The 25,051-nt window shown below is 41.5% G+C and overlaps 1 protein-coding gene and 1 long non-coding RNA gene across 4 annotated transcripts in view; one reads left to right on the top strand and one right to left on the bottom strand.

Moving 5' to 3' along the window:
* Positions 1–25,051, top strand: part of LOC143900880 (vitellogenin receptor-like) — a 52,095-nt gene that overhangs the window by 5,952 nt on the left and 21,092 nt on the right. Inside the window, exons 1-13 of one of the 3 annotated variants that reach the window (XM_077412634.1) lie at positions 1,037–1,250; positions 1,419–1,603; positions 1,839–2,104; positions 2,308–2,609; positions 2,946–3,188; positions 3,259–3,411; positions 3,577–3,722; positions 3,798–3,892; positions 4,031–4,154; positions 4,384–4,561; positions 4,685–4,973; positions 5,084–5,219; positions 5,428–5,782. In XM_077412634.1, coding sequence (XP_077268760.1) covers positions 1,142–1,250; positions 1,419–1,603; positions 1,839–2,104; positions 2,308–2,609; positions 2,946–3,188; positions 3,259–3,411; positions 3,577–3,722; positions 3,798–3,892; positions 4,031–4,154; positions 4,384–4,561; positions 4,685–4,973; positions 5,084–5,219; positions 5,428–5,580 — 2,379 coding nt within the window. In that variant the 5' untranslated portion in view covers positions 1,037–1,141 and the 3' untranslated portion in view covers positions 5,581–5,782. Of the gene's footprint in view, positions 1–1,036; positions 1,251–1,418; positions 1,604–1,838; positions 2,105–2,307; positions 2,610–2,945; positions 3,189–3,258; positions 3,412–3,576; positions 3,723–3,797; positions 3,893–4,030; positions 4,155–4,383; positions 4,562–4,684; positions 4,974–5,083; positions 5,220–5,427; positions 5,783–25,051 lie in introns of those variants that run through there. The other 2 variants (XM_077412635.1, XM_077412636.1) reach the window with 2 other exon arrangements.
* On the bottom strand, positions 3,887–5,207 carry LOC143900910 (uncharacterized). The gene is made up of 3 exons (XR_013257910.1): positions 5,069–5,207; positions 4,200–4,452; positions 3,887–4,105 (listed from the first exon to the last, which is right to left on the bottom strand). It is a non-coding gene; the product is annotated as an uncharacterized LOC143900910 (long non-coding RNA).

Raw genomic sequence — 25,051 nt, 5'->3', positions numbered from 1 at the left:
CCTTCAGTAGGTTTTAGCCGTCGCTCGCTATTCGTTAAAAAGTTATTAACAAAAAAAGTTTGGAAAATATAGCAGCTATTTTGAGTATTGGAAGGCATAAATAATTAATATATACATGTGTGTGCCCTGCTTTAAAGAAAATCACAACTTCTATAAAGCCGGACATACACACATGTGTGTGTGCCCTGCTTTAAAGAAAATCACAACTTCTATAACTATAACTATAGAAGTTGTGATTTTCTTTAAAACAGGGCACACACACGTATATATTAGTTACTAGCATGCCCCGCCGGGCTTTGCCCCAGAGTACATGTGTATTAAGACACGCAAATAGTCTCTCTCTCTTTCTCTCTCTCTCTCTCTCTCTCTCTCTCTCTCTCTCTCTCTCTCTCTCTCTCTCTCTCTCTCTCTCTCTCTCTCTCTCTTTCTCTCCCTCTCTCCATATGCATTGCTCTCATACGCGTAGCTTTTGCCATTTTTTAATTTTCAATATTACAAACTTATATTTCGGAAATAAAGCATTTTTGCATATAATATGCCATACCTCAATTTTGTGTCAATACCGCCGGCATTAGCATTACCCAAGATGTACCACGTGGAGGTTGCCTGGTCGGATTTACACCTGTTGTGTATGTGTGGTCGTGTTAGTGTTTGTATGTGTGTGTGTGTGTGTGTGTGTGTGTGTGTGTATAAGGAATAAATACCGGGTCAAAAAATAACACCACAGGAAGATTCGATCAATTATTTTCTGAAAGCGACTTTCTATATTGATTAGTTGATTAATATTTAACATGTGAATTTAACAACTTATTTAGTCTTGAAAATTCTACCCCTGTTTTACGTAAAATTTTTTACTATTATAATAAAAAAACAGTTTGTAGCCTTTTTTTATTTGCTATGATCTTGGTAACAAAAAATTATACACTTTATAGTTCTCCCTGGAAAATTCTATCTCTATTTCATATACTTTTAGTAAAAATTCGGTCAATTATTTCTTGAAAAATTAAAAAAATAAAAAAAACCAGTTTACAGAAAATCGGTAACAAAAACTATACACTCTACCTCTACACTCCCCGGAAAATTCTACCCCTATTTCATATACTTTTAATAAAAGGGGAAACGTTGCAAGGAAGATCAGTTCATGTGTAAAAACGGCGAGTGCATCAGTTCGAAAGGTCGTTGCAACTCGCATTTTGATTGCGCCGATCAGTCGGACGAGGAGAACTGCAAAAAACCGAAGTGCAGAAAAAGTAATTACAGTGACAAACACGTTACATGCATTCTTGTTCTATCTATTAATCGCATCTGAATGCGAACATTGAACGAATAACTGAACAGACTCCGTGATCTTTCTCTGTGAACGCACTTTGATCAAACTCATACAGTCGTTTATTCGCTTAATGTATGTTTTTTTTTAGATGAATTTCAATGTCGCGATGGAACTTGTATACTGGATGCCAAAGCATGCAATGGCGTTTTTGATTGTAGCGATTATAGCGATGAGCAATTTAATTATAATTGCAAATCGCGCACGTGCGCTCCAGACAGATTCATGTGCAACGAGGGTAATTGCATTCCGAAGAGTTTCGTATGCGACGGCCAGGTAGATAACAATTATGTTAATACTTATTTATACGATTAATGCACCTGCTGTATTTACTTCGTTCTGTAAAGAAAAGAAACCGAACCATTAATAACATGTTGTCTTGCAAGGAAGTTGCAGAACAAAATGGGCAGAAACGACCATTTTTCTGACCAAAATATATAAGTTTTTTGATTGATTTCTTCATTTGCAACATATATTAATATCATTTTATATAATCGTGTTTGTATTCAAGCCCGATTGCGTGGACGCATTGGATGAAGCACACTGTAAGCCATTCGTCAATATCAGTTCAATATCAACGAACCGATGTGAAGATGGGTATTTTCAATGCGCCAATGATAATTGCATATCTCTTTCGCTGAAGTGCGACGGCATCGACGATTGTCACGATGGCAGCGACGAGAGACATTGCTCAAGTGAACTAAATTATATGGTTAATTGCACCGCGAATGAGTATCACTGTTTGAACACTAATTTATGTCTCCCGAAAAAAGTAAGGTGAGTCGATCGTTTTAAAATATAAGCGTGGATCGGTGAACAATATGTACAAACATTTTGGAACGTTATTTTAACTCTTTTCGTGAAGATTTTTTTTAAATTGCGGACTTTGCTGCGCAGGCAAATAGTCACAGTGATTTCCTGAAAGAAAACTACAATCTCAATCCTAAAAATGTGCTGTGAACATTGATTTTTGTTTACAGATGCAACGGCGTAGATGACTGTCCGGGACACGATGACGAGCATGATTGCAATCTTTGTTTCGAGGGAGAGTTTGCCTGCGACAATAAGAAGTGCATTATTTGGGAGTTTTGGGTATGCGACGAGTACGACGATTGCGGCGACAATTCAGATGAGAAGAATTGCGACGGCAATAAAAAGATGATCACCGAATCTGGCAAATGTGACGAATTCAAGTGTTTTGCAGGCACTTGTCTGCCATACAGCAAAGTATGCGACGGTAATCGAGATTGTCCAGACGGTAGCGATGAAAACGGAAAATGCCGTACGTATAGTTAATCTTTCCTGGCGCTATTAAAACTGTCCCTGTCAAAAATATCATTTTGATGAGAAATTTAACAAAGTATCTAGAGTGTTTTTTGCCTTTGGAAAATTCGTGGAAATCATCTTTTCTTCACTCTAAGTTTATGAAATATATTATACTTATATTATAACGTATATTATACTCTATTATATTATAAAATTTTAAACCACCACATATATTGACGAATTAAAAAAGACAGAAAATTATATATCTAAGAAAATTATATCTTATATATATTAGTATATAACGCTATATTAATATACGCTATTCACAGATGCGTTGTATTTTTATGTGTAGAGAGCGCCTGTACGAGGAGGGACAATTATTGTAAAGGTGTATGTTACAAGACACCATTAGGCGCAGCTTGCGGCTGTCAGGATGGATATCGCTTGGCTACCGATATGATTTCTTGCGAGGACGTAAACGAATGCGAACAGGACGTTTGCTCGCAAATTTGTCGGAACACTGTGGGCTCTTACGAATGCTCGTGCTACGACGGATATATTCCCCGTTATGACAAAGTTTCTTGCAGAGCTATCGGTAAGTAATCTTATTATTAAACGTTTGTGCAAATCATTTAAAGTAATAAAAATCATTGACAATCATTTAGGACCGACAATGGAATTCATTACCGCCAGTGAGAATGATATTAGGAGAATCTCGTCTAATTTACACTTCGTTGAGATAATTGATTCATTAACGGACTCGAGTGTAAGCGGTCTCGACCTGAACGCGGTCCACGACATTGTTTATTGGAGTAGCGGTTAGTCTCTTTGTTTCAATCTTATGTATCGAGTCAATTATTAATACACAATATGTCTAGAGGACATAAAGATCCAAAGAATTCCCATCCAATAACAGATTGAAAGCGTCTTTCAAAAGAATTTTGCATTATCTGACTAAATATTGAGGAAAAACATAATTACAGATGAGTTCGGCACTATTAAAAAAATCAACGTTGCAACGAAGAAAATAAGCACAGTTAGGATTGTTGAGCATCCGCAGGCACTCGCAGTCGATTGGATTACTGGTAACGTCTACGTCATTGATAACGGCCGGCCGAATACGATTAAGGTATAACTTCTTTTCAACATGAAATCAATAAAAGAATATCGTGATCTGAATATTTATTTAATTAATTAATTGAAGGTATGCGATTTGGAGAAACAAATATGTGCGACGCTGGTCAAGATAGAAGATAATAAGGCAAAAGTAGTGTCTCTTATAGTTGACCCGATTAACAAGTAATTCTTGTTTATTCTATTTGCAGTTTTCTCATTTTATCAGTCGTTCATTTAACGGACTTATGTCAATTTAATAGACATCAATATGAAACTAAATTGTTAGAATTTTAGATTTTAAAATCGTTCTTGATATTGTAGATTGCTATTTTGGACTCAAATCACTTGGGATACGGTCCAGCCGTCCAGCAAAATATATCGAGCAGATATGATGGGCTTGGACATAAAAATGATTAATTCTCATACAGGCTTCGTGACCGGGATGGTAATCGATCATATAAAATCTAAATTATATTAGTCAGACAGTTACCTGAGAACCATTGAATCATCTAATTTGGATGGAAGCCAAAATAGCACGTTCTTAGTAACAAATATGTGTTAATATTATTAGCATTTATGTGGTTCATTATGTCAATCCGTTCTCTTACAACAAAAACATTTTATATAAAATATAAGCATCTCTTTGTAAACATATTCCTTGCTTTTTTTGTTAGATACATCGTCCGTTAGGCATTGGTATGTATGAGCAGTCGCTTTACTGGTTTATGGGTTCGAACGGTCAACTGCAAAGTTGTAAGCTGTATGGTAAAAAACCGTGCAAAACGATAGATCTAGGCACAAATAATATTTACAAGTATTTCGCGATTCATCATATTTCCACACAACCTTCCGGTTGGTATAAATATAAATATAATACTTAAGAAAAATAATCTCGAAATCAAAATCCTATCCACGTATATACATTAATCTTAACAGAATTACGAAGTAAAATTAAATTATGTATTTATTCGGTAGGTAAAAATCCTTGCGACGAAAAGTATTGTGACTATATGTGCGTTCTGAAGAAGGACAACGCAACATGCATTTGTTCAGATGGTCAACCGATACAGTCCAATAGCACTTGCTCGACAATGAATGAGGTGAAACATACTCCTAGAAGCAGCAGCTCGTTAAGGAATACACGGAATACAAGTGGCGTTTATAGCATAACAATAATCGTATTGTTAGTTGGTGTTCTGGCGTTATGTGTTTACTACTACTATCAAAAAAACAGATTAAAATCGAAATCAGCAAGCGATTTAAGGTACGTCCCAAATTTATTTTAGTGTTAAATTTAACTAGAAATCGATCTTTAACTGTATAATATACAATTATTACTCGCATATAAAAATATCGTACAATGTTGTGTTATAGCTGCAGCAGCATTCGCTTCCAAAATTCCTCGTATGATCGTAGCGACGAGGTTGAAGTAACACTCAACTCGATAGCCACAGATTTAGCTCCTGAACAGCACGAATATGTTAATCCTATCGATGATAAATTTTTGAAGGTAAGTAGTAATTTTACATTTGGACGCGCGACATTGACTTACGACTATGTCGTATACAGCTACATTTATCTAATCACAATACGTATTATTTAAATTTCTGTGTAACCACGTGGAGTATTACGATTATGCACGAAACAGCTATTAATTAAGAGCGCTATTCAGATGCAGTAAGTTATTACAGATTTAAATATTCAACATTCTTTTGTAGACTGCAATGGAATATAGCACACAGAGATCAGATGAATGCTCGGAGGAAAAGGATGTCGAAGAGACAGACAAAAAAAGCGCGTTGCTATATTTTTCGCAAATTAAAATAATTCAACTACATAGTCGAGGAAATATCTCAAGAGTTAATGTGTAAAAATGAAAAAGTTATTAGTTAGTTAACAAGATGTTTTACATGACTAAACATTTCTTAATGTTTAGTATTATAAATAGCAAGACGCTGGACTTGGTTAGATGGCGTGTGTGTGAATGGTAGCGGTGAAAGTGCGTTGTGCGATTTTAGCTTTGTTTCTGGGTTTAAAGATTAGTATGTGGCAAGTAGGGATAATGGAAAGATAGGGTGTAAGTAGGAGATGCGATGAGAATGAAGAGAGGTAGTAGGATGCAAGTAGAGAAAAGTAGTATAAAAGTGTTTAGAGAACGTGGGGGGGTTTTTTCCAGTTTGTCCTCGGGTGAGGACGATTAGGCGCCTTCAGCACTAGGCTATTTGGCACAATTGATCTAAAACTAATAATGACCATATACTATAGTCTCGTGTCTCTATCACCATCAAAACACAGACAATTCAAATCACTCTACGCGTAGCTCTAATAAATTTAAAAATAATATCCACTATATCCCAATTCTTCGCACGTATTAAACGGAATATGTCTATATCCTCAGTAAATTCAAACTCTCTCAGCTCGGCATCCATGATTAACCTCTGATCGTCATACTTATTGCATCTCAAAATAACGTGGTGTATATCCTCGTATTCACATCCGCATTCGCATCTCGCACTATCTATATAATTTTTCCTTTGCAGGGATGCGTTCAAATTATAATGGTTTGCCCTAAGGCGATTGATCAATGTAACAAAATATCTCTCCGCACGGACCTTGCGAAACCACGGCTGTCTCGCCTCTCGGTCATAGAATGTATCAAAATAGAAAGTGCCCTTGTGTTGAGCATCGCGTTCGATCGATACTTGCGTTGCCTCCCATGACTCCTCTCTCGCTCGCACCAACAAGTCCCCCACCGGGACCGAGATGGTGGGGTCGGGCTCCTCCTCCGTTGCCTCCTTAGCAAGTCCGTCAGCCATCTCATTTCCCAGAATGCCCACATGTGAAGGAATCCACACCAGCACGATCTTCTTGCCTCTCAATCTCTCCAAATTATAAATCAATATTCTGGCCTCTGTGACATACTTATTTTTATGCACATTCAGGTGATTGTTGCAAATAGATTTAAGGACAGATTGGCAATCAGACAAAATAATCACTTCATCACCACTCTCATATCTTCGCGTCCACAGCAGCCGCAGGATAGCACAGACCGCGAAAGCCTCCGCAGTATAAGATGAACATACATTAGGGAGACTTATCTTGAAAGCCTCCTCTTGATCGCAAATCACAATACTAGCACCAGTGGCCATCGCATCTTCCTTACAAGAGCCGTCGGTGAAGATGATATCCGGGTTGTTTTTCAGTTGGAACCTCTCGATTATCTTCTTGATCAGAGCTCGGTCAGAACACTTTTTATTTTTTCTCACGGCACCAATATCTAAGTCCACCCTCGGAATAAAGGTGTGGGCATTAAAAAATCCGTTGAAGATAAGTGGCTTCTCAACCGGGCCGATAAGCCTTCTCGTTCTTTCCACTTTACGCCATATCTCCGCAAGGAGAGAGAGTCTATATGCGGGTTGTCTATATCTCTTAAAATTCTCAGCCATCAACAGCCCACGCATCTTATCGCATAGGCCATTAGTGTTGTGTGCAATTGCCTTATTTGCGAAGTTAGCGCCCAGCATCAGCGCTCGGTCCCTTAGCAGCATCACCTTGGCCTCCGCGGTGATCACGTTATTCGGAGTAGAGTTCCTATAACCAAGGGCAGTGCGTATCCCAAGATTTTGGGCTCTCTCTAACTTGAGCTGTAACGAGCACTCCCTGGGGAAGAACACGAAGCACGCATAGTCAATAACCGATCTGACGAGACTCTTGTATAGCAATAATGCAGTGTTGACCTCCATTCCTCTTGAGATCCCACATAGATATCTAATAATGGAGTTGGCACGGTTCACTTTGCCCCTCACGATCTGAATTTGCTGTTCAAAACTCAGCTTGTTGTCCAGCCAGACACCCAGGAATCTGGCCCCGCCACAATTAAAAACACTGCAACCATTAATGACTATGTTCATATTTCTGTCGATGTACCCGCTCTTGGCAAACTCTACCAATACCGTCTTTCTAGGTTCCAGGTCCAGGCCCAGTCCCCGCAGTCGTTCAGCAATAATATCAATAGCCCTCTGTAATAGCAGTCTATTTCTCTCCCGATTCGGTCCACGTACATAAACCCCGATGTCATCAGCAAACTCAACCACCTCGACACCCTCCGGCAAGTCCGTACATAGACCCTGTGTGTACAATGAATACAGTATCGGGCTCAAGACAGCACCCTGCGGGAGACCCCGATAAACAAGGCGATCCACAAATAAACCAGAATTAATTATAAATCGCACTCTTCTACGATACAGCCACAAATTGACGAATCTGGCTATAGCTGGGGGGCAACCAAGCGCTATCAATCTCCTCAACATTATCCAATAGTCCACACTGTCATACGCGGACGAGACATCTAGGAAGGCAGCCAACGTGTATTCACCAACGCTCATCGCAGATTTGATGTCCGACACAATTTTGACCAGATTATCGGCGCATGACTTACCCCTGCGAAAGCCACTCTGGGACGGACTAAATTTGTCCTCCTTCTCAGCCCACCAGACCAAACGCTCATTGATCATCCTCTCCATCACTTTGCCAACGCAGGAAGACAGGGATATGGGCCTAACCCTTTCACAACCGACCTTGTCGATAAAAATCACTTGGTAGTTAAACCAGTCACCAGGTATGCAGCATGTTGACCACACCTTGTTGTAAATCTCCAACAAATGTTCCTTGGCCATGTCCGGAAGGGCCTTGATAGTTTTATATTCAATGCCATCAAGCCCCGGGGAAGAGTCCTTGCGGATCATCTCCAAAGCCCTCGTCATCTCTTCCCGGGTAAACGGTGCATCCAACTCAGCATTCGGTCGACATCCATCAAAGTCAGAAACCGGCTCCACCCCCACAAAAGGCGGAGCAAGACAGTCGATAGAAGACTTCACAACATCCTCCCTATTCTTAGTGGGCCAAGTATTCCATTCCAAGTTTTTTCTGGCGTTCTTGAAAATACGCATAATCTTCCACACATATGATAGGCTGGTGAACCTATCGATGCCCTTACAGAACTCCTCAAAGCCAATCTTCTTCTTCTGCTTGATAGTTTTTTTAACTATCGCGGTCGCCCTCTTATACGCAAGCCAATCATGTAGACTCTTTGTAGACTTAAATGACTTGAAGGATTCCCTTCTGAGACGGATGGCCTCGTCACACTCAGCGTCCCACCATTTATGAGACGGTTTTCTTCTATTCTGAGGGACGTGCGTGGGCGGGGCGGTACTTCTTCTGCCCGAGGCCGTTGCAACAGCGCTCCCAATAGAAGCGACAAACGACGAGTAGCACGCCTCCAAATCCTGCCCCAGGAGAATGCGTCGCTGAGCAATATCCTTCATTTCCTCCTTCATTAATTCACAGAATCTACCCCAGTTCGTCTTTTTGGTAGACAACCTGTTGGTAACCTTACCATATATCAAAGAGGAGCTTCCAAACGAAAAAGATAACGGATGATGATCACTGCCCCAAGGATCCGGCTCCTGCGAGTATGAAACTCCCTCAATAATTTTCCTTGTGCCAAAAAGAAGGTCTAGGTTTGTGTCCCTTTGACCCCTGACACCGCTTCGAGAGTAAGTGTCCACGTTCACGCACAACAGTTCCTCCTCATCCATAATTTCATGTAACAAGTCACCATTGCCGTTAGTAGTTGGGCAGTTCCATAGGGTGTTATGGGCATTAAAGTCTCCCATAATAATTGTATCCAGGCCATTTCCCCTAATAGCATTAAAAATCGGTCTGAAATCATGTCTGTTCATCGGCTCACAGGGGTGCCTGTAAACAGCCACAATGTTGACATTACAAGATAGATTATTTGTCTTGACACACACAACATCATACCCCACCGGCAAAGCAACTTGTAATGGGATTTCAGAGAACTCCACAGAATTGCGTAGAGAGACAGATACACCGCCACTACCCAGTCTGTTGGCACTATTGACAGATTTAAAGTTAGAAAGAGTAACACCTCGTGGACCCTTACATCTTGTTTCTGATAAAATCACAATGTCATACTCCGAAGCGTGTCGGGCCAGTTCCTCCTTACAGCTACGGTATCCTCTGCAATTCCACAGAAGGAGCCTGAATTATGTTCTCTCGTGGGAGGGAGTCCTTCCCTCACTATTATAGCTCTGCGATCCATACCAACAATAATCCTCCATATTCATATCCTTATTGGCACCATTACCAGCACCGTCACGTGTAGGGAGAGATGCCTCATGCCTTTCCCTCGTTAATGCCTCAATCAGGCCTATCCTAGCCAATGGAAATCTCTTAATGAGAGACATTATGCTCGCGACGATCTCACCCACCGCAGCATCCCGCTGCACCGCCTCATCTCCAACCTCACGACGTACCACTTGAGACCGAGAAGCTCCTCGGTTACCAGATAAGGCCAATCCTCTTCTGTCCGCAGAAATATCTTCTTCATGGCTATTAAATTGGGCAAAGTAGTTGCCAATTCCACTTGAAATAGGCCTCGCTCTGCTTCTAACTTTCGGGGGGCCACTATCAGCATAAGAAAATTTACGCGGCGTTGGTTCGCGTGCCTCCGGTATCACAGGCCTCGCCCTCCGCGACGGCAACACCGGCCAACTAGTAGAATCCATCCTGCTGTCCATAGGCCTATCTGTAGACGGGGATTTTCCCTCCACCAGCCTTCTCGCACTGTAGAAAGAAATATTGTTAAACGCCATAACTGCATTTATATTCCTGTTTTTCTCGTACATCGGGCAACCACGGAAAGTTGATTTATGCGGACCATGACAATTGAAACATCGCATAGGTTTTTCACATTGGACACTACCGTGTGTTTTATCTCCACACACGATGCAGCGAGTGTCGCTTTTACATGCCAACTTAGTGTGACCGAACTTAAAACAATTAAAACATTGTTTAGTTTGCGGAATAAACGGCTTTACTCTGAGGTTAACACCATGTTGAAAAATCTTCAGATTCCTGATACTTTTCGACTTAAATGTTATCATAATATTATCCGTGGCCATGAGAGATGATGTTCTAGTAGCAACGTCCCACTTTCTCCGATACATTCTTTCCAGACTCAATATATCAGCCCTATCTTGCAACACTTCCCAAAGCTCCGGGATGCCGGCCGGCCAGTCTGTAACAACGCCCTTGCTAATAATACAGCGTTGCACAATATATGCTTTTATTTTTGAAACCCTTAATTTTTCAATAATCTTAAGCGCACGGTTGGCCTCTGTAGCGTTAGCGAATTCCACTTCAGCCGAGAAGTGGTTTAGCATTTCCACGGCTGTGGGACAAATATTCGACTAAGAAAGGAGCATCCAAATTTTTATTTCATTCGTACCCTTTCTGGTAGCGGCATGTTGTGGCTCAAGCCTAACAATAATCTTAGCTTTATCTTCATAGTGTTCGTCAAACTTAATATACCGCTGGAATTCCGGCTTGTTTACACACTTCTTCAATCCTTGTTCGCTAACTGTATATATCTCCTTTTCAATCCTCGACATGAGATTCACGTCCGTATCATGCCGCTCGTCGCCGCTGTTCACGTGATCGCCCAAGGTTTCAGGCGTACGCTCGTACTGGCTATTATTGTTAATATCTTCGTCTACCGGAGACGTCGTCACACTCGTTTTATTGTTAATATCACAGTTTATAGAGTCACCCCTATCACAGTTCGTATTGTCCACCTCCATCTCGTTCCCCGGGGGCGAGAGCACTTGTAAATCCGTCTAGTTTTCTTCGTCATTAATCTGATTCACAGACGTGGCGCGTTTTTTAGTAATCCCGGCACACAGCATCTCGAGCCGGTCGTTCAACTATAAATTGTCTTTAGAGAACTCGTCAAAGTATTCTTCCGAAATACTCGACCTCTGCCTCTTATTGCACAGTGAAGTGTCCATCGACACACGCTTATCATCGTTAATATCACTCGGGTCCACGGGAGGATTCATCCCTGGAATATCGCTCCCCCTCCGAGAGGGGAGCTACTAAAAATATATAACACTCGCCCGAATAAGAGGGTCACCCCGGGCCGATACGGTAAGGCAACACGACACCAACTATAACCTAGCAACTATCGATAGCGGTAGAGAGCGACTCGCAAACACGTCCGACTCGTGCGACGGTCCGAGCCGGAATCTTAGAGAACGTGGGGGGTTTTTTCAATTGCATTCCTCGGGTGAGGAATTATGGTGTCTTGTACCCAAGGGTAATTGACACAAGCGATGTAGACCCAGTTCGGCATTTACATTATTTCCATTGTACAAATATATATGTCTCGCGGCCGCCCCACTACCGCGAAACACCACCATCTTGTAATCCCAAACGCGTGATATAGTAAATCAATACCCGCCCGTGTGTATCTAGATAACTTTTCCAATTTTCTTGAGAAATTTGAATATGATGTACAATATGTCCCAATTTTTAGTTTTAATAATACGCATTAAATCAATATTCTCTAAGTAATTCGCGTCTCTCAATTCTTTATCCATTTCTATTCTATACTCGTCATATTTTTGGCATGTTAATAGTACATGGTATAAGTCCTCTCTCTCATATCCGCATTCACATCTTTCATTATCTATGTATCCCTTTCTCTTCAATGATGATCCCAAGTTGAAATGATTCGCTCTCAGCCGATTGAATAGGGTCACAAAATATCTTTCCGCGTTGATTTTGTGGAACCACGGTTTAGTGGCGACATCATCATAGAAGTGATTAAAGTAGAAAATTCCTTTGTGCGCTGCATCGCGGACAATGGCTTTTTGTGTGGCATTCCATGCCTCAATCCTATCCTGTTTCCTAAAGTCACCCACCGGTATCTCAATCGTCCGATCAGCCTCCTCCAAAGCTGCCTCTCTTGCTAGAGTATCCGCCTGCTCGTTGCCTGCAATGCCCACGTGAGCCGGGATCCAGACCAATATGATTCTTTTACCGAGATTAGTCTCAAGGTCATATATGTGACGTCTAGCTTCCGTAATATATCTATTTCTATGCACATTAATGAGGTTGCTTTGAATGGCCTGTAAGGCCGACTTACAATCTGACATAATGATAATACTCCTGTTTCTATGAGAGTGCTGCTGAATCATAAGTTGGAGCGCCGACTTAATGGCGAATGCTTCCGCCGTGTACGATGAGCATGTTCCCGGAAGGCTCATTTTGAAAGCAACATCCTGATCCTCAATAACCATACTGGCCTCTGTTGATCGACTTGATTCCTCATACGAGCCATCCGTATAGACTATCTCCATATCTGCGTCCACACAGTGCTTCTCAACGATCTTACATGTAAGTAACTCGTCCGAGTATCGTTCACGTTTCCTCGATTCACCGATTTCCAAATCTACACATGGTTCGAAGGTATGAGCCATGTAGGGGCCCTGAAAAATTTCAAATTGTCCACTTCGTCCAATACCGGTTCTAAATCTCAATTTCTTCCAAATTTCTGATAACATGGAAAATTTGTGTGTTGGCTGGAGAAAACGACAATAACTCTCTCGATCCAACATTTGTTGCAATTTATCGCACAGACCGTTCCTGTTATACGCAATAGCTCGAGTTACAAAATTACAACCCAACATGAAGGCTCTGTCTCTGAGAAGCATCACCTTAGCCTCAGCTATCAGTACATTATTGGGGGTACTATTCCTGTATCCAAGTGCAGTTCGAATGCCCATATACTGAGTTCTCTCTAATTTGATCTGGGATGCAGCATCCCTCGAAAAATAAACAAAAATTCCATAATCCGTAATAGATCTCACCAGGCTTTTATAGAGCATGAGAGCCGTGTTGACCTCCATGCCCTTGGCCACTCTACACAGGTATCTCATAACGGAGTTAGCCCGATTGACCTTCCCTCTGACCTCCTGAACTTGACGATTAAATTTGAGGCTATTATCCAACCAGATGCCGAGAAATTTAGCGCAGTTGTTGTTACATACCTTACATCCCTGAATGTTAATGGTCATATTTTTATCCACATAACCATTCCTATTGAATTCCACCAAGACAGTCTTCTTAGGTTCAAGGTCCAAACCGATTCGGCCCAGAGTTGAAGCAACAGTGTTAACTGCTTGTTCCAGCAGGAGGCGGTTGCGCTGACGATCCCGTCCCGAGACGTACATACCAATGTCGTCCGCGAAATCGACCATCTCAACACCTTCCGGGAGAGCGTCATATAGAATCCGAGTGAAGAGAGAATACAAAGCCGGACTAAGCACGGCGCCTTGCGGGAGGCCCCTGTATACGAAGCGATCTATATGTTCAACGGAGTTAACAATAAATCTTACTTTTCTTCGGTATAGCCAATTTCGAACGAAATTGACTATGCCCGCAGGACAGCCAAGCGTCATAAGCCCATCCAGCAAGATGCGAAACTCCACACTGTCATACGCCGATGATACGTCAAGGAAGGCCGCCAAAGTGTACTCTCTAGCACTTAGTGCAGCGCGAATATCTGATGTGATTCTTGCCAGGTTATCAGCGCAGGATCTCCCTCTTCTAAAACCGTTCTGGGACATACTAAATTTGCCCTCTTTTTCTGCCCACCAGATCAACCTCTCATTTATCATCCGCTCCATAAGTTTACCTACACATGATGATAACGATATGGGTCGCACTTTCTCCTTGCCAGCCTTGTCAATAAAAATTACTTGGTAACATGACCAGTCAGCAGGCAGAACACCAGTCAACCAAACAACATTGAATAATTCCAAAAGGCAAACCTTACCCGATTCAGGCAACAATCTAAGCATTTGGTACTCCACACCATCCATACCAGGGGCTGAGTCCCTTTTGATCATTCTAATCGCTCTATCCAATTCTGATCGTATAAAAGGAGCATCGAACTCCACACCCGTACCCAAGTATTCCGGATCACCTGTCGGGTTGGAGCCCACAAATGGAGGAGCCAAGCCGTCAACAGTTTTCCTAATTTCCGATTCTCTATCCTTGGTTTGCCACTTATTCCATTCTATATTTTTACGAGTGTTTTTCAAAATGCGCATGGTACTCCAAACATAAGAGAGACTTGTAAATCTGTTGATACCCTTACAAAAATCATCAAAATTATCCTTTTTTGCCTTATTCAAAATTTTTCTGGTGACAGCACACTGTCGCTTGTACTTGGTCCAAGCTTGAATGTTTCTAAGTCTTTTAAATTCCGAAAAGGCACGCCTTCTGTCCCGAATCGCTACATCACAGTCCAAATTCCACCATCTGTGAGATCTCTTAATTTTCCGCGGGTCAATCTGGAAAGGACGGTTCAGGTCCGTACGTCTACCTGAGGCTTGAAAAACAGCAGACTTCAACGTGGAAATGAAATCCTGATAATATTTTTCAAAGTCATCTCCAAATCTTGGCCCGGCAGATGCCAATGCTCTGTCGATCTCCCTCTCAACTATCTCCCGATATTGTGACCAATCCGTCCTTTTAGTGGATGTTCTATTTTATAATTTTCTATATATGCGAGTGTTGATGTCCACAAAAAATCCAATGGGGACGTGATCGCTATCATGGGACTCTTCTAATTGTTGGTAATCAATGCTGCCAGCAACACTGCCAGCAGCAAACAGGAGATCAATATTGGAATCCCTCTGTCCGCTGCAACCAATACGGGATCTAGTGTCCACATTAATGCATATAAAACCTGCATTAGCCATGGCATCATGCAATATATCTCCGTTATTATTAGATGACTCGCAGTTCCATGCTGTATTATGGGCATTAAAGTCGCCAAGAATAATACTATCACATTGATTACCATTAATGGAGTTGAAGACTGTAGTAAGATCACGTGCACTCATACCAGCTCTGGGGTGACGATAAACTGCAACAATGTTGATATTATTTTCAAGATTCGAAGTCTTGATGCCCACTGTATCGTACATTGCGGGGGGCGTCCCGACAATTGGTAACACGTCAAATGCGATACAAGACCGGACAGAAATAGAAACACCACCGCTTCCAAGCATGTTCCTGCTCTGGATTGTTCTAAATCCAGAAAGATAAATTGAATTATGACTAGTACACCGAGTTTCTGTAAGTACAATAATGTCGTAATCCATTGATAATTTTGACAGTTCGTTTTTATGACTTTTATAACCTCTGCAGTTCCAAAGTAATAGTTTGAATTTTTATGTAAAATTAAAGCGATATTTATCTTTGTTTCTACCGTACCTTGATGATTCTCTATTTTCCATTTCCTCATATAATTGTGAATTATCTGAATACTGGGGGGCATCCCCCTCCTGATCCTCTTGTGACCCCGACATAGCTAGGGCGCGAATCAACTTAATCCGAGCTCCCGGTACCCTCCGAAGAAGCAGCAAAATGCTCTCGATGGTTTCCGCAATTCGTTGATCCTCCTGGTGATCCACGTTCGTAAAGTTGTCCCTGGAGAGGATCTCGCTCTCCCCCCGGCGGCTCGCTGAGAACATTATACCTGTCTTCTCCCTAGTAATTTCGCCAGAGCGAAGGTCAAAGGACTTATAAAAATTTTTTCGCGGAGCTTCATATATCGTTCTCCGTTTATCCCTCGTAGGAAAAGGAGGAGGATAATTCCCATTGTCTCTCTGTATTGGAGCGGCCAATCCACTTGTACGTGTAGAACGTGGCACCGATCGCAGGACCTCAGAGTATGAACTGGGCCCTGCCGATAACGCAAGACCTGGCCAGGAAGTCGGATTAATAAATTTGTTTTGGAATTCTTGTGGAGAATCCAGCGTCTCTCCTTCCACAATCTGTCTCGCACTATAAAATGAGACATTTCTGTGGGCCATAACTATGTTAATGTTTTTATTTTTGTCATACTGGGGGCAGCCTTTAAACGTAGATTTGTGTTGACCCCCGCAGTTATAGCAGCGTTGTTCTCTTTCACAACGACCATGTGCTTTATCTCCGCAAATTATACAACGTGTTTCACTTTTACAATTTAATTTGGTGTGACCAAATCTAAAACAATTGAAGCATTGACGTACCTGAGGGACGTAACGTCGAACTCTAAGGGCGATACCTTTGTCAAAAACAGTCAGGTCACGAATATTCTTGTCCTTAAAGGTCACGATAATACTGTCCGTGGCAACCAGCGAAGTTTTACTATTCTCCGGGTCCCATTTTCTACGATACATACGCTCGATACTCAGGATCTTAGATTTATCCCGAATACACGACCATAGTTCCGGTATAGACGAGGGCCAATCCGAAATGACACCTTTACTAATACAGAAACGTTGTTCTAAATTGGCCTTGAGCTTCACTGGGGCTCCAAGGGCATCGATCTTATCAAGCGCGTAATTGGCATCTCTAAAATCTTTGAATTCAGCCTCAGCTGAAAAATGACTAATCATGGAGACGGATAGCGGGCAAATCCGTAGCTCATTCAAAATCATCCATATCTTTATCTGATTTTTACCTCTTCTGGTCGTAGTTTGGTCCGGAGGAAGTCGCAAAATAATACTAGCTTTACCTTTATAATCGTCTTCATATCTATTGAATTTCCGTGTATCCGTTGCTACATTATCCGAAGGGTCACGGACTTTTAGAATATTTCCGCTAACAATATATGCCTCTTTAATAATATTGGCAGTAGTGTTTACATATTTCTCAGCGGCTTGAGCATCAGGTACGTTGTTGATGATTGCCACGCCGGGGACACGTGATACTTCGGCGTTTACATCACAGCTTATATGGACGGGCGGGACGGGGGGAGCGCTATCACTAATATCACTATGCTTATAAGGATCCTGATACATGTCCTGGGAATCCTCGTCGTCATTATTTTCTATCTCCATATTGTTCCGGGATGCTTTGGTCTCCGTGTCGATATTGCGTCTTTTTAATATTTCTTCTTCTCTTGACCTCTTGGAAGAGGCGTGTCCACGGTATTTCACCTTTTGCCAGCTCCCCTCAGTTGTCGCAGAAGAAGCAAACGTTTCGAAAGAATTTACACTTATATCGTCTATACACGTTTTTTGCCTCTTAACGGAACTCAACTGACTATTCTCGCTCGAAACGGTCTCGTCGCATACCGACCGCGTGTCTTCCAATTCGTGTGATTCCATAAGAAAATCTATCTCTTTGACACAAAAAGAACCCTCCCCCTCCGAGAGGGGGGAGTAGAAAGTAAGAATTAATTAAACAGAGCCCACCCGAACTGAGTGTAACAAGACTACGCAGTACGACGCACGTGTCTCTATCCGAATACGAGAGGTTAAGTACCACGAGGCAAAGCACTGGCTAACACGTCCGACTCGTATGGCGGTTCGAGCCGAACTCCTTAGAGAACGTGGTAGGATGAGGAGGTTATGGTGACGAGTCAGTTAGGCGGCAAAGGCGGTAAAGGTAATGTAGGTAAAGTAGGGAAGGTTTCGATCGATGATTGTAAAGAAGATTGTATGATAAGTGCATGATTAGCTAAGGAGCCTTTGGTCGTAAGGGGTTTTTTCCAAGTAGTCCTCGGATGAGGTGAGGACAGTCATGTGCCTTCTGCCCAACAGCAACTGGCACAAAGAATATAATCCCAATAAAAAAAAAAAAAACCATCTAAAACCAAAAAACCCTGACCCGGGCACAGCTATTATATCGAGTTCCAATGTCAAACAATTCTGCCCGTAGCCTTAACGTATTTGAAGATAATGTATAGCACGTCCCAGTTTTTCTCCTGAATGAGACGAAAGATGTCAATATCATCCGTGAAGTTAACCTCTCTCAATTCAGCCTCCAAAACAACTCTGTGTTCAACATATTTGTTACATCTCTAAACAAAATGGTGGATATCCTCGCATTCGCAACCGCATTCGCATCTCTCATTTACAATATAATTCTTTCTCTTGAGGGAAGCACCCAGGTTATAATGATTTGCTCTCAAGCGATTGATGAACGTAACAAAATATCTCTCCGCTCTGACTTTGCGGAACCACAGTACAGATGAAGCTCGATCATAAAACCACAGTATATACAGTAGCGCAACTCTCTGTCGGCACCTTTGATGTTAGTGTTGGCCAAAATGGAGTGCGCATGCGCGAAATAAAGCAGTATTCTGTCTCACTTCTTTCTTCATCATCTCTCTCCTTCCTACTCGTTCAGTCCATATTGAGGTTAATTTAACGCAGTTGGCGCGAGATACAACCGTGTCTGTTAGTTTCAATAAAAATTATGCAGAATTATTGTTAACAATGTACAATGTCATGCAATGCGCGCGTAAAAAAATGAAAGAAATTAAAATATTAAAAAATATTACATATATAATAGATGAATCCGTTAATGATGCAAAATAATGATATATAAAATATTAATATATGAAATATTATACTAATAATTAAAATAATATAACAGTATGTTATATAAATAAATAAATAAATAAATAAATAAATAAATATATATATATATATATATATATATATATATATTATATGATAAGTCAGGAATAAATGTAAAATATAAGTATATAACATATATAATATATAGAATAATTTTCTCGCATAAAAGTATACACAATACACACAAAGAAATTATGTAAACATTTTAAATTAATATAACACTTTTTAGTTTAAATGTATACATTTATATATTTTTATAAAATATGTCACATTTTACAATATATTATTTATTAAATATATTATACATTTTGTGTGTGTGTGTGTGTGTGTGTGTGTGTGTAGTAATATAAACTCAATTTTTTAATGATACAATAGTATGTGGTCAATATATATTGATAAAATTTTTACATTTTATTTTATAACATATATGTAGATAAATTTTTACAAATAATGAATATATATTATTGAAAACTTTACTGATAATGCTAAGCTATTGCGCAAAAGAAATTGCATTAATAATATTAAAAACTTATTAATATTAAAAACTAAATATATATGTATAATTCGCGCATTGTAATACTAATAAAATACATAAACTTCTTCCGTTTTTTGAGTTATGTGTTAATTTAAATTTAATTTTTCTAATATTTTTATAATAAATGCAAAAATAGCTTACATATTATTATTTTCATTTTCCATTGATATTACATCTGTTGATACTGTAGAAGCTGTAGTACACTGCTGTAAAATATTATATTTTTAATTATTTTATATTACTATCAAAAATATTTTTAAGTATCAAAACTAGATTTTTCCAAATAAAGAGTAATTAAAACTAATATAAATGAAAACTTACTTATTATTGGTAAACTCTAAACATCTTGTTGGTACAGCATCTGGATGAAGGCGAGCTCGACTTTTGACAATTTTATACTGATTTTCTTCAAAATGTACATGACACAATCCACAATTGCGGTGAGCATACTCGGGGCCTTTTGGTATTAAATCCAATCTTCTGCATGCTTGAACCCATGCCAACCACCTGTGTATGTCAGAATAATTAATTAAACTACGCAAATAATGAAATAATGATGTAAACAATTATTAAAATAGTATTGTACCTATCATGTTCTTTTGGAAAAAGGAAGAAGTGTCGTTTTTCCACATTTATGGTGCTCATACATCCTGTCACTGCACACCAATGACTTTCTTTTTTAACGCCTTTAATAGTTTTTTCCATTTTCTAATTCCTTCTCGTAGCAAAAAATCTGAAACAAAGCTAAGATCAAAGTGCTTTCAAAGAAAAGGAAACCTGTATAAAATTTATACAGGTTAACTTTCCTTTCTATACTTCCAATACACAAATCACTTCACAATCACTTCACAAATCTCTTCACAATCACACACTTTACAATCACACAATTTACACAATTTTTTTCCGACTTTTATCAAGTCACTCTATAGCTGTCTATAGCACTTTAACGCCTTAGGCATTTAAATGTGCCTCTAAATCCGTTAGAAAAGGAAAGACAGTAAGAAGAAAAGAGACAGAAATAGTGCTTTATTTCGCGCATGCGCAATCCGTTTTGGCCAACACGAAATCAGAGGAGTTGCGCTACTGTATATACTGTGATAAAACTTTTCAAAATAGAAAGCGCCTTTATGTAAAGCGTCGCGAGCGATCGATACTTGTGTAGACTCCCATGCTTCTTCTCTCGCATGCGCCAGCAAATCCCCCACCGGAACCGCAATGGTGGGATCAGCCTCCTCCTCCGTCGTCTCCTTAGCCAAACCATCCGCGATCTCGTTTCCCAGAATTCCCGCGTGAGCGGGAATCCATACGAGTACAATCTTCTTATCACAAAATTTCTCCAACTTGTAAATCAATATTCTAGCCTCCGTAACGTATTTATTCTTGTGGACATTTAGGTGATTATTATTAATAGACCTGAGAACAGCTTGACAATCAGATAAGATAATTATCTCACTACCACCCACACATCTGCGTGTCCAAAGCAAACGAAGAGCAGAGCAAATAGCGAAGGCCTCCGCAGTGTAGGAAGAGCAAAGGCCGGGCAGACTAATCTTAAAAGCCTCCTCCTGATCGCAGATCACAATACTCGCTCCCGTGGACACCGCTGCTTCCCTACAAGAGCCATCCGTAAAGAAGATGTCCGGGTTCGGGCCCAAATAATATTTACTAATAATTTTTTGGATAAAAGAATTGTCAGAGAAACTCTCTCGCTTTCTCCCCGCTCCAATGTCCATGTCAACGGCAGGTACAAACGTGTGGGCGCTGTACGAACCGCTAAATACCGGGAATTTCTCAACAGGACCAATGAGGTGCTTAGTTTGATTAACTCTTTTCCATATCTCAGACAACAAGGAAGACCCGTACGTAGGCTGTCTATACCGTACAAAATTTTCACTCTCATGTAGAGCACGCATCTTATCACATAAACCATTTTGATTATGGGCAATAGCCTTGTTGGCAAAGTTGACACCCAGCAACATAGCCCGGTCCTTCAAGTATGTCACTTTAGCCTCCGCAACAATCACATTGTTGGGGGTGGAATTCTTATAGCCAAGGGCCGTACGAATACCAAGGAACTGAGCCCTTTCCAATTTAAGCTGCAAGGAGGCCATTCTGGGAAAGAACACGAAGCTTCCATAGTCAATAATTGACCTTACAACACTCTTATAGAGCATAAGTGCAGTATTTACCTCCATCCCCCTAGAGACTCCACAGAGGTATCTAATAATAGAATTTGCTCGGTTTACCTTGCCCCTTACTTCCCGTATTTGACGCTCGAAGCTCAGCCTGTTGTCCAGCCAGATACCCAAGAATTTTGCACCACCGCAATTGGGAACGTCACATCCATCAATACGTATATTCAACCGTCTATCGATGTATACACTCCTGGAAAACTCTACTAACGCAGTCTTCCTCGGCTCCAGATCGAGTCCCATGCCGCGCAAACGGTCAGCAATGATGTTAATCGCTCGTTGTAGCAAGAGTCGATTACGCTCTCGGTTCGGTCCACGGATGTACAGCCCGATTTCGTCTGCAAACTGCGTGTACAAAGAGTATAATACCGGGCTCAGGACAGCACCCTGCGGGAGCCCCCTGTAGACAAGTCGATCCACCAAATCGCAAGCGTTAACTATAAATCGAACTTTTCTTCGGTATAGCCAATTACTAATGAATCTGGCTATGGCGGGGGGGCAATCAAGTGCCATCAATCTCCTCAGCATTACCCAATAATCCACACAGTCATACGCGGAATAGACGTCAAGGAACGCAGCCAGAGTATATTCCCCGACGCACATTGCAGTCTTAATATCTGCAACAATTCTCACCAGGTTGTCGGCGCATGACCTGCCCCTGCGGAAACCGCTCTGCGACGGGCTAAATTTCTCTTCCTTCTCCGCCCACCAGACCAGTCTTTCATTGATAATCCTTTCCATCACCTTGCCGACACAGGAGAATAATGAAATAGCCCTAACCTTTTCACAGCCCACCTTATCAATGAAGATTACTTGGTAATTAAACCAATCACTGGGAAGGGAACCAGCAGACCACACCCTGTTAAAAATGTCCAGCAGCAAGTCCCTAGCGCTGTCCGGAAGAGCCTTGATGGTCTTGTATTCAATGCCGTCCAGACCGGGAGATGAGTCCTTCCGTATCATCTTCAGAGCTCTGACCATTTCCCCACGAGAGAACGGTGCATCCAGCTCGTCATCAGGATGGCACTCCCCAAAATCGGATACAGGTTCCACACCAACAAAGGGCGGGGCCAAGCCCTCGATAGTGAACCTGATTACGTCTTCCCTATTTCTGGTGGGCCAAGTATTCCACTCCAAATTTCTTCTGGCATTCTTAAGGATGCGCATAGTCTTCCAGACATATGAAAGACTCGTGAACCTGTCAATCCCCTTGCAGAACTCCTCGAATCTAGCTTTCTTCTTTAATTTAATGGTCCGTCTAGCCGAAGCTGCCGCCTTTTTATACCCAAGCCAATCGTGTAGATTCTTGGTATTCTTAAAGGCCCTCAGGGACTCTTCTAATACGAATAATTTCATCGCATTCTCCGTCCCACTATTTATGCGAAGGTCTCCTCTTGTTCGGGGGAATCCTCGTAGGAGGGGTAGGATATTTCCTGCCAGAGGCTACAGCCACAGCATTCCTGACAATATTAATGAAAGAAGAATAGCAGGCCTTTAAATCTGTTTCCAGAAGATCCCGCAGCAGCGGAGTCTTCTCTCTCATTTCCGATTCTACCACCTGTTGAAATCGACTCCAGTCGGTCTTCTTTGTGGACAACCGGTTCGTGGTCTTCCCATAAATCAAGGGAGTACTATCGAAGGAGAAGGAGATAGGATGGTGATCGCTTCCCCACGAATCCGAGATCTGCAAATAAGAAATGCCTCCGGCTATGCCACTCGTGTCAAATAATAGGTCTAAGTTAGAGTCGCGTTGCCCCCTAGCACCATCACGAGAACAGGTGTCCACGTTGACACATATAAGACCCCCACCATCCATAATATCATAGAGAAGGTCTTCCCTGGCATCCGTCGTAGGACAGTTCCATGTGGCATTCTTAGCGTTAAAATCATCCAGAACAATAGTGTCAAGGCCATTCATACCAACAGCACTGAAGATGGGCGCGAAGTCGCGTCTAGCCATCGGTTCGCTAGAATGCCTATAAACAGCAACTATGTTAATATTTCGAGAGAGATTGTTCGTTCTAACGCAAACAACGTCGTATCCAACAGGCAGGCAACCACGTATTGGCACCTCAGCAAAATCCACAGAAGTACGCAAAGACACAGAGACGCTACCACTCCCCAATCTGTTAGCACCACTCACCGACCTGAAGCCGGGAAAGAAGACCCTACGCGGACCTTTGCATCTAGTCTCCGTCAACACAACAGCATCATACTCCATGACATGCTTCGTCAGTTCCTCCTTGCAGCTCTGATACCCTCGACAGTTCCACAAAAGAAGGTTGAATTATACAGTGAGGGGGAGGAAATCTCTCCCCATTCCGCATGTATACTGTCCTCCTTGTCCTTGATTGTTAAAATCTCTTGTTTTCTTCCTGATTCCTACACTAGTATCGCCGCTCGGAGAGGGAGGGACATGATTTTGCCACTCATTTGTCAAAGCCTCAATCAGGCCATCCCTTGCTGAGGGAAACCTCCTCATTAACAACATAATGCTCTCAATAATCTCCTCCACAGCACCATATTCCCGGCCTTCGCTATTCCTCTCCGGTCTGCGCCGCACCACCTGGGACCAGGCAGCCCCGCGGGTCGCGGCCAAGGCCAGACCTCTCCTATCCCCTGCTATTTCCTCTTTACGTATATTAAACTGGCCATAATAATTGCCAATCCCACCAGAGACTGACTGTTCCTTCGTACTTGATCTAGAGGGATCGCCTCGCACGCCGAAGCGATACCACGCTCCGATCTCTCGCGAGTATACGATGTATCCGGGGCAGCTGATTTTCGAAGAGGTAGGGCAGGCCAACTCACAGGGTCAATCCTGCTGTCCAAGGGCTTTGCTGGAATTGGAATTTCCCCCTCAGCGATCCGTCTCGCACTAAAAAAAGAAACACCGTTATAGGCCATAATAATATTGATATTCTTATTTTTTTCCAAGCACGGGACAGCCACGGTATGTGGATTTATGCTGTCCACCACAGTTGAAGCAACATATAGATTTCTCACAATGACCATGCGCTTTTTCACCGCATACTATGCATCGCGTCTCACTTTTGCATGCATTTTTAGTATGTCCAAACTTGAAGCAATTAAAACATTGCCTAGTCTGTGGAATAAATGGTCTTACTCTTAAATTAACTTTGTTGTGAAAAATTTTAAGATCTTTGACTTTATCCAGCTTAAAGGTTATAGAAATATTACTCAAGGCCACCAGAGTCGATTTTTGCGTAACCGCATCCCACTTTCTTCGGTACATTCTTTCAATTTTAATAACATCCGACTTGTCCTGCATCGCATCCCAAAGCTCTGGAATCTCAGCCGGCCA

Source organism: Temnothorax americanus, unplaced genomic scaffold, assembly GCF_048541705.1.
Source record: "Temnothorax americanus isolate GAGA-0224 unplaced genomic scaffold, ASM4854170v1 Scaffold31, whole genome shotgun sequence".
In the NCBI taxonomy this organism is placed as follows: Eukaryota; Metazoa; Arthropoda; class Insecta; order Hymenoptera; family Formicidae; genus Temnothorax; species Temnothorax americanus.
The sequence above is the reverse complement of the archived record's forward strand: the minus strand, read 5'-3'. Positions and strand labels throughout refer to the sequence as shown.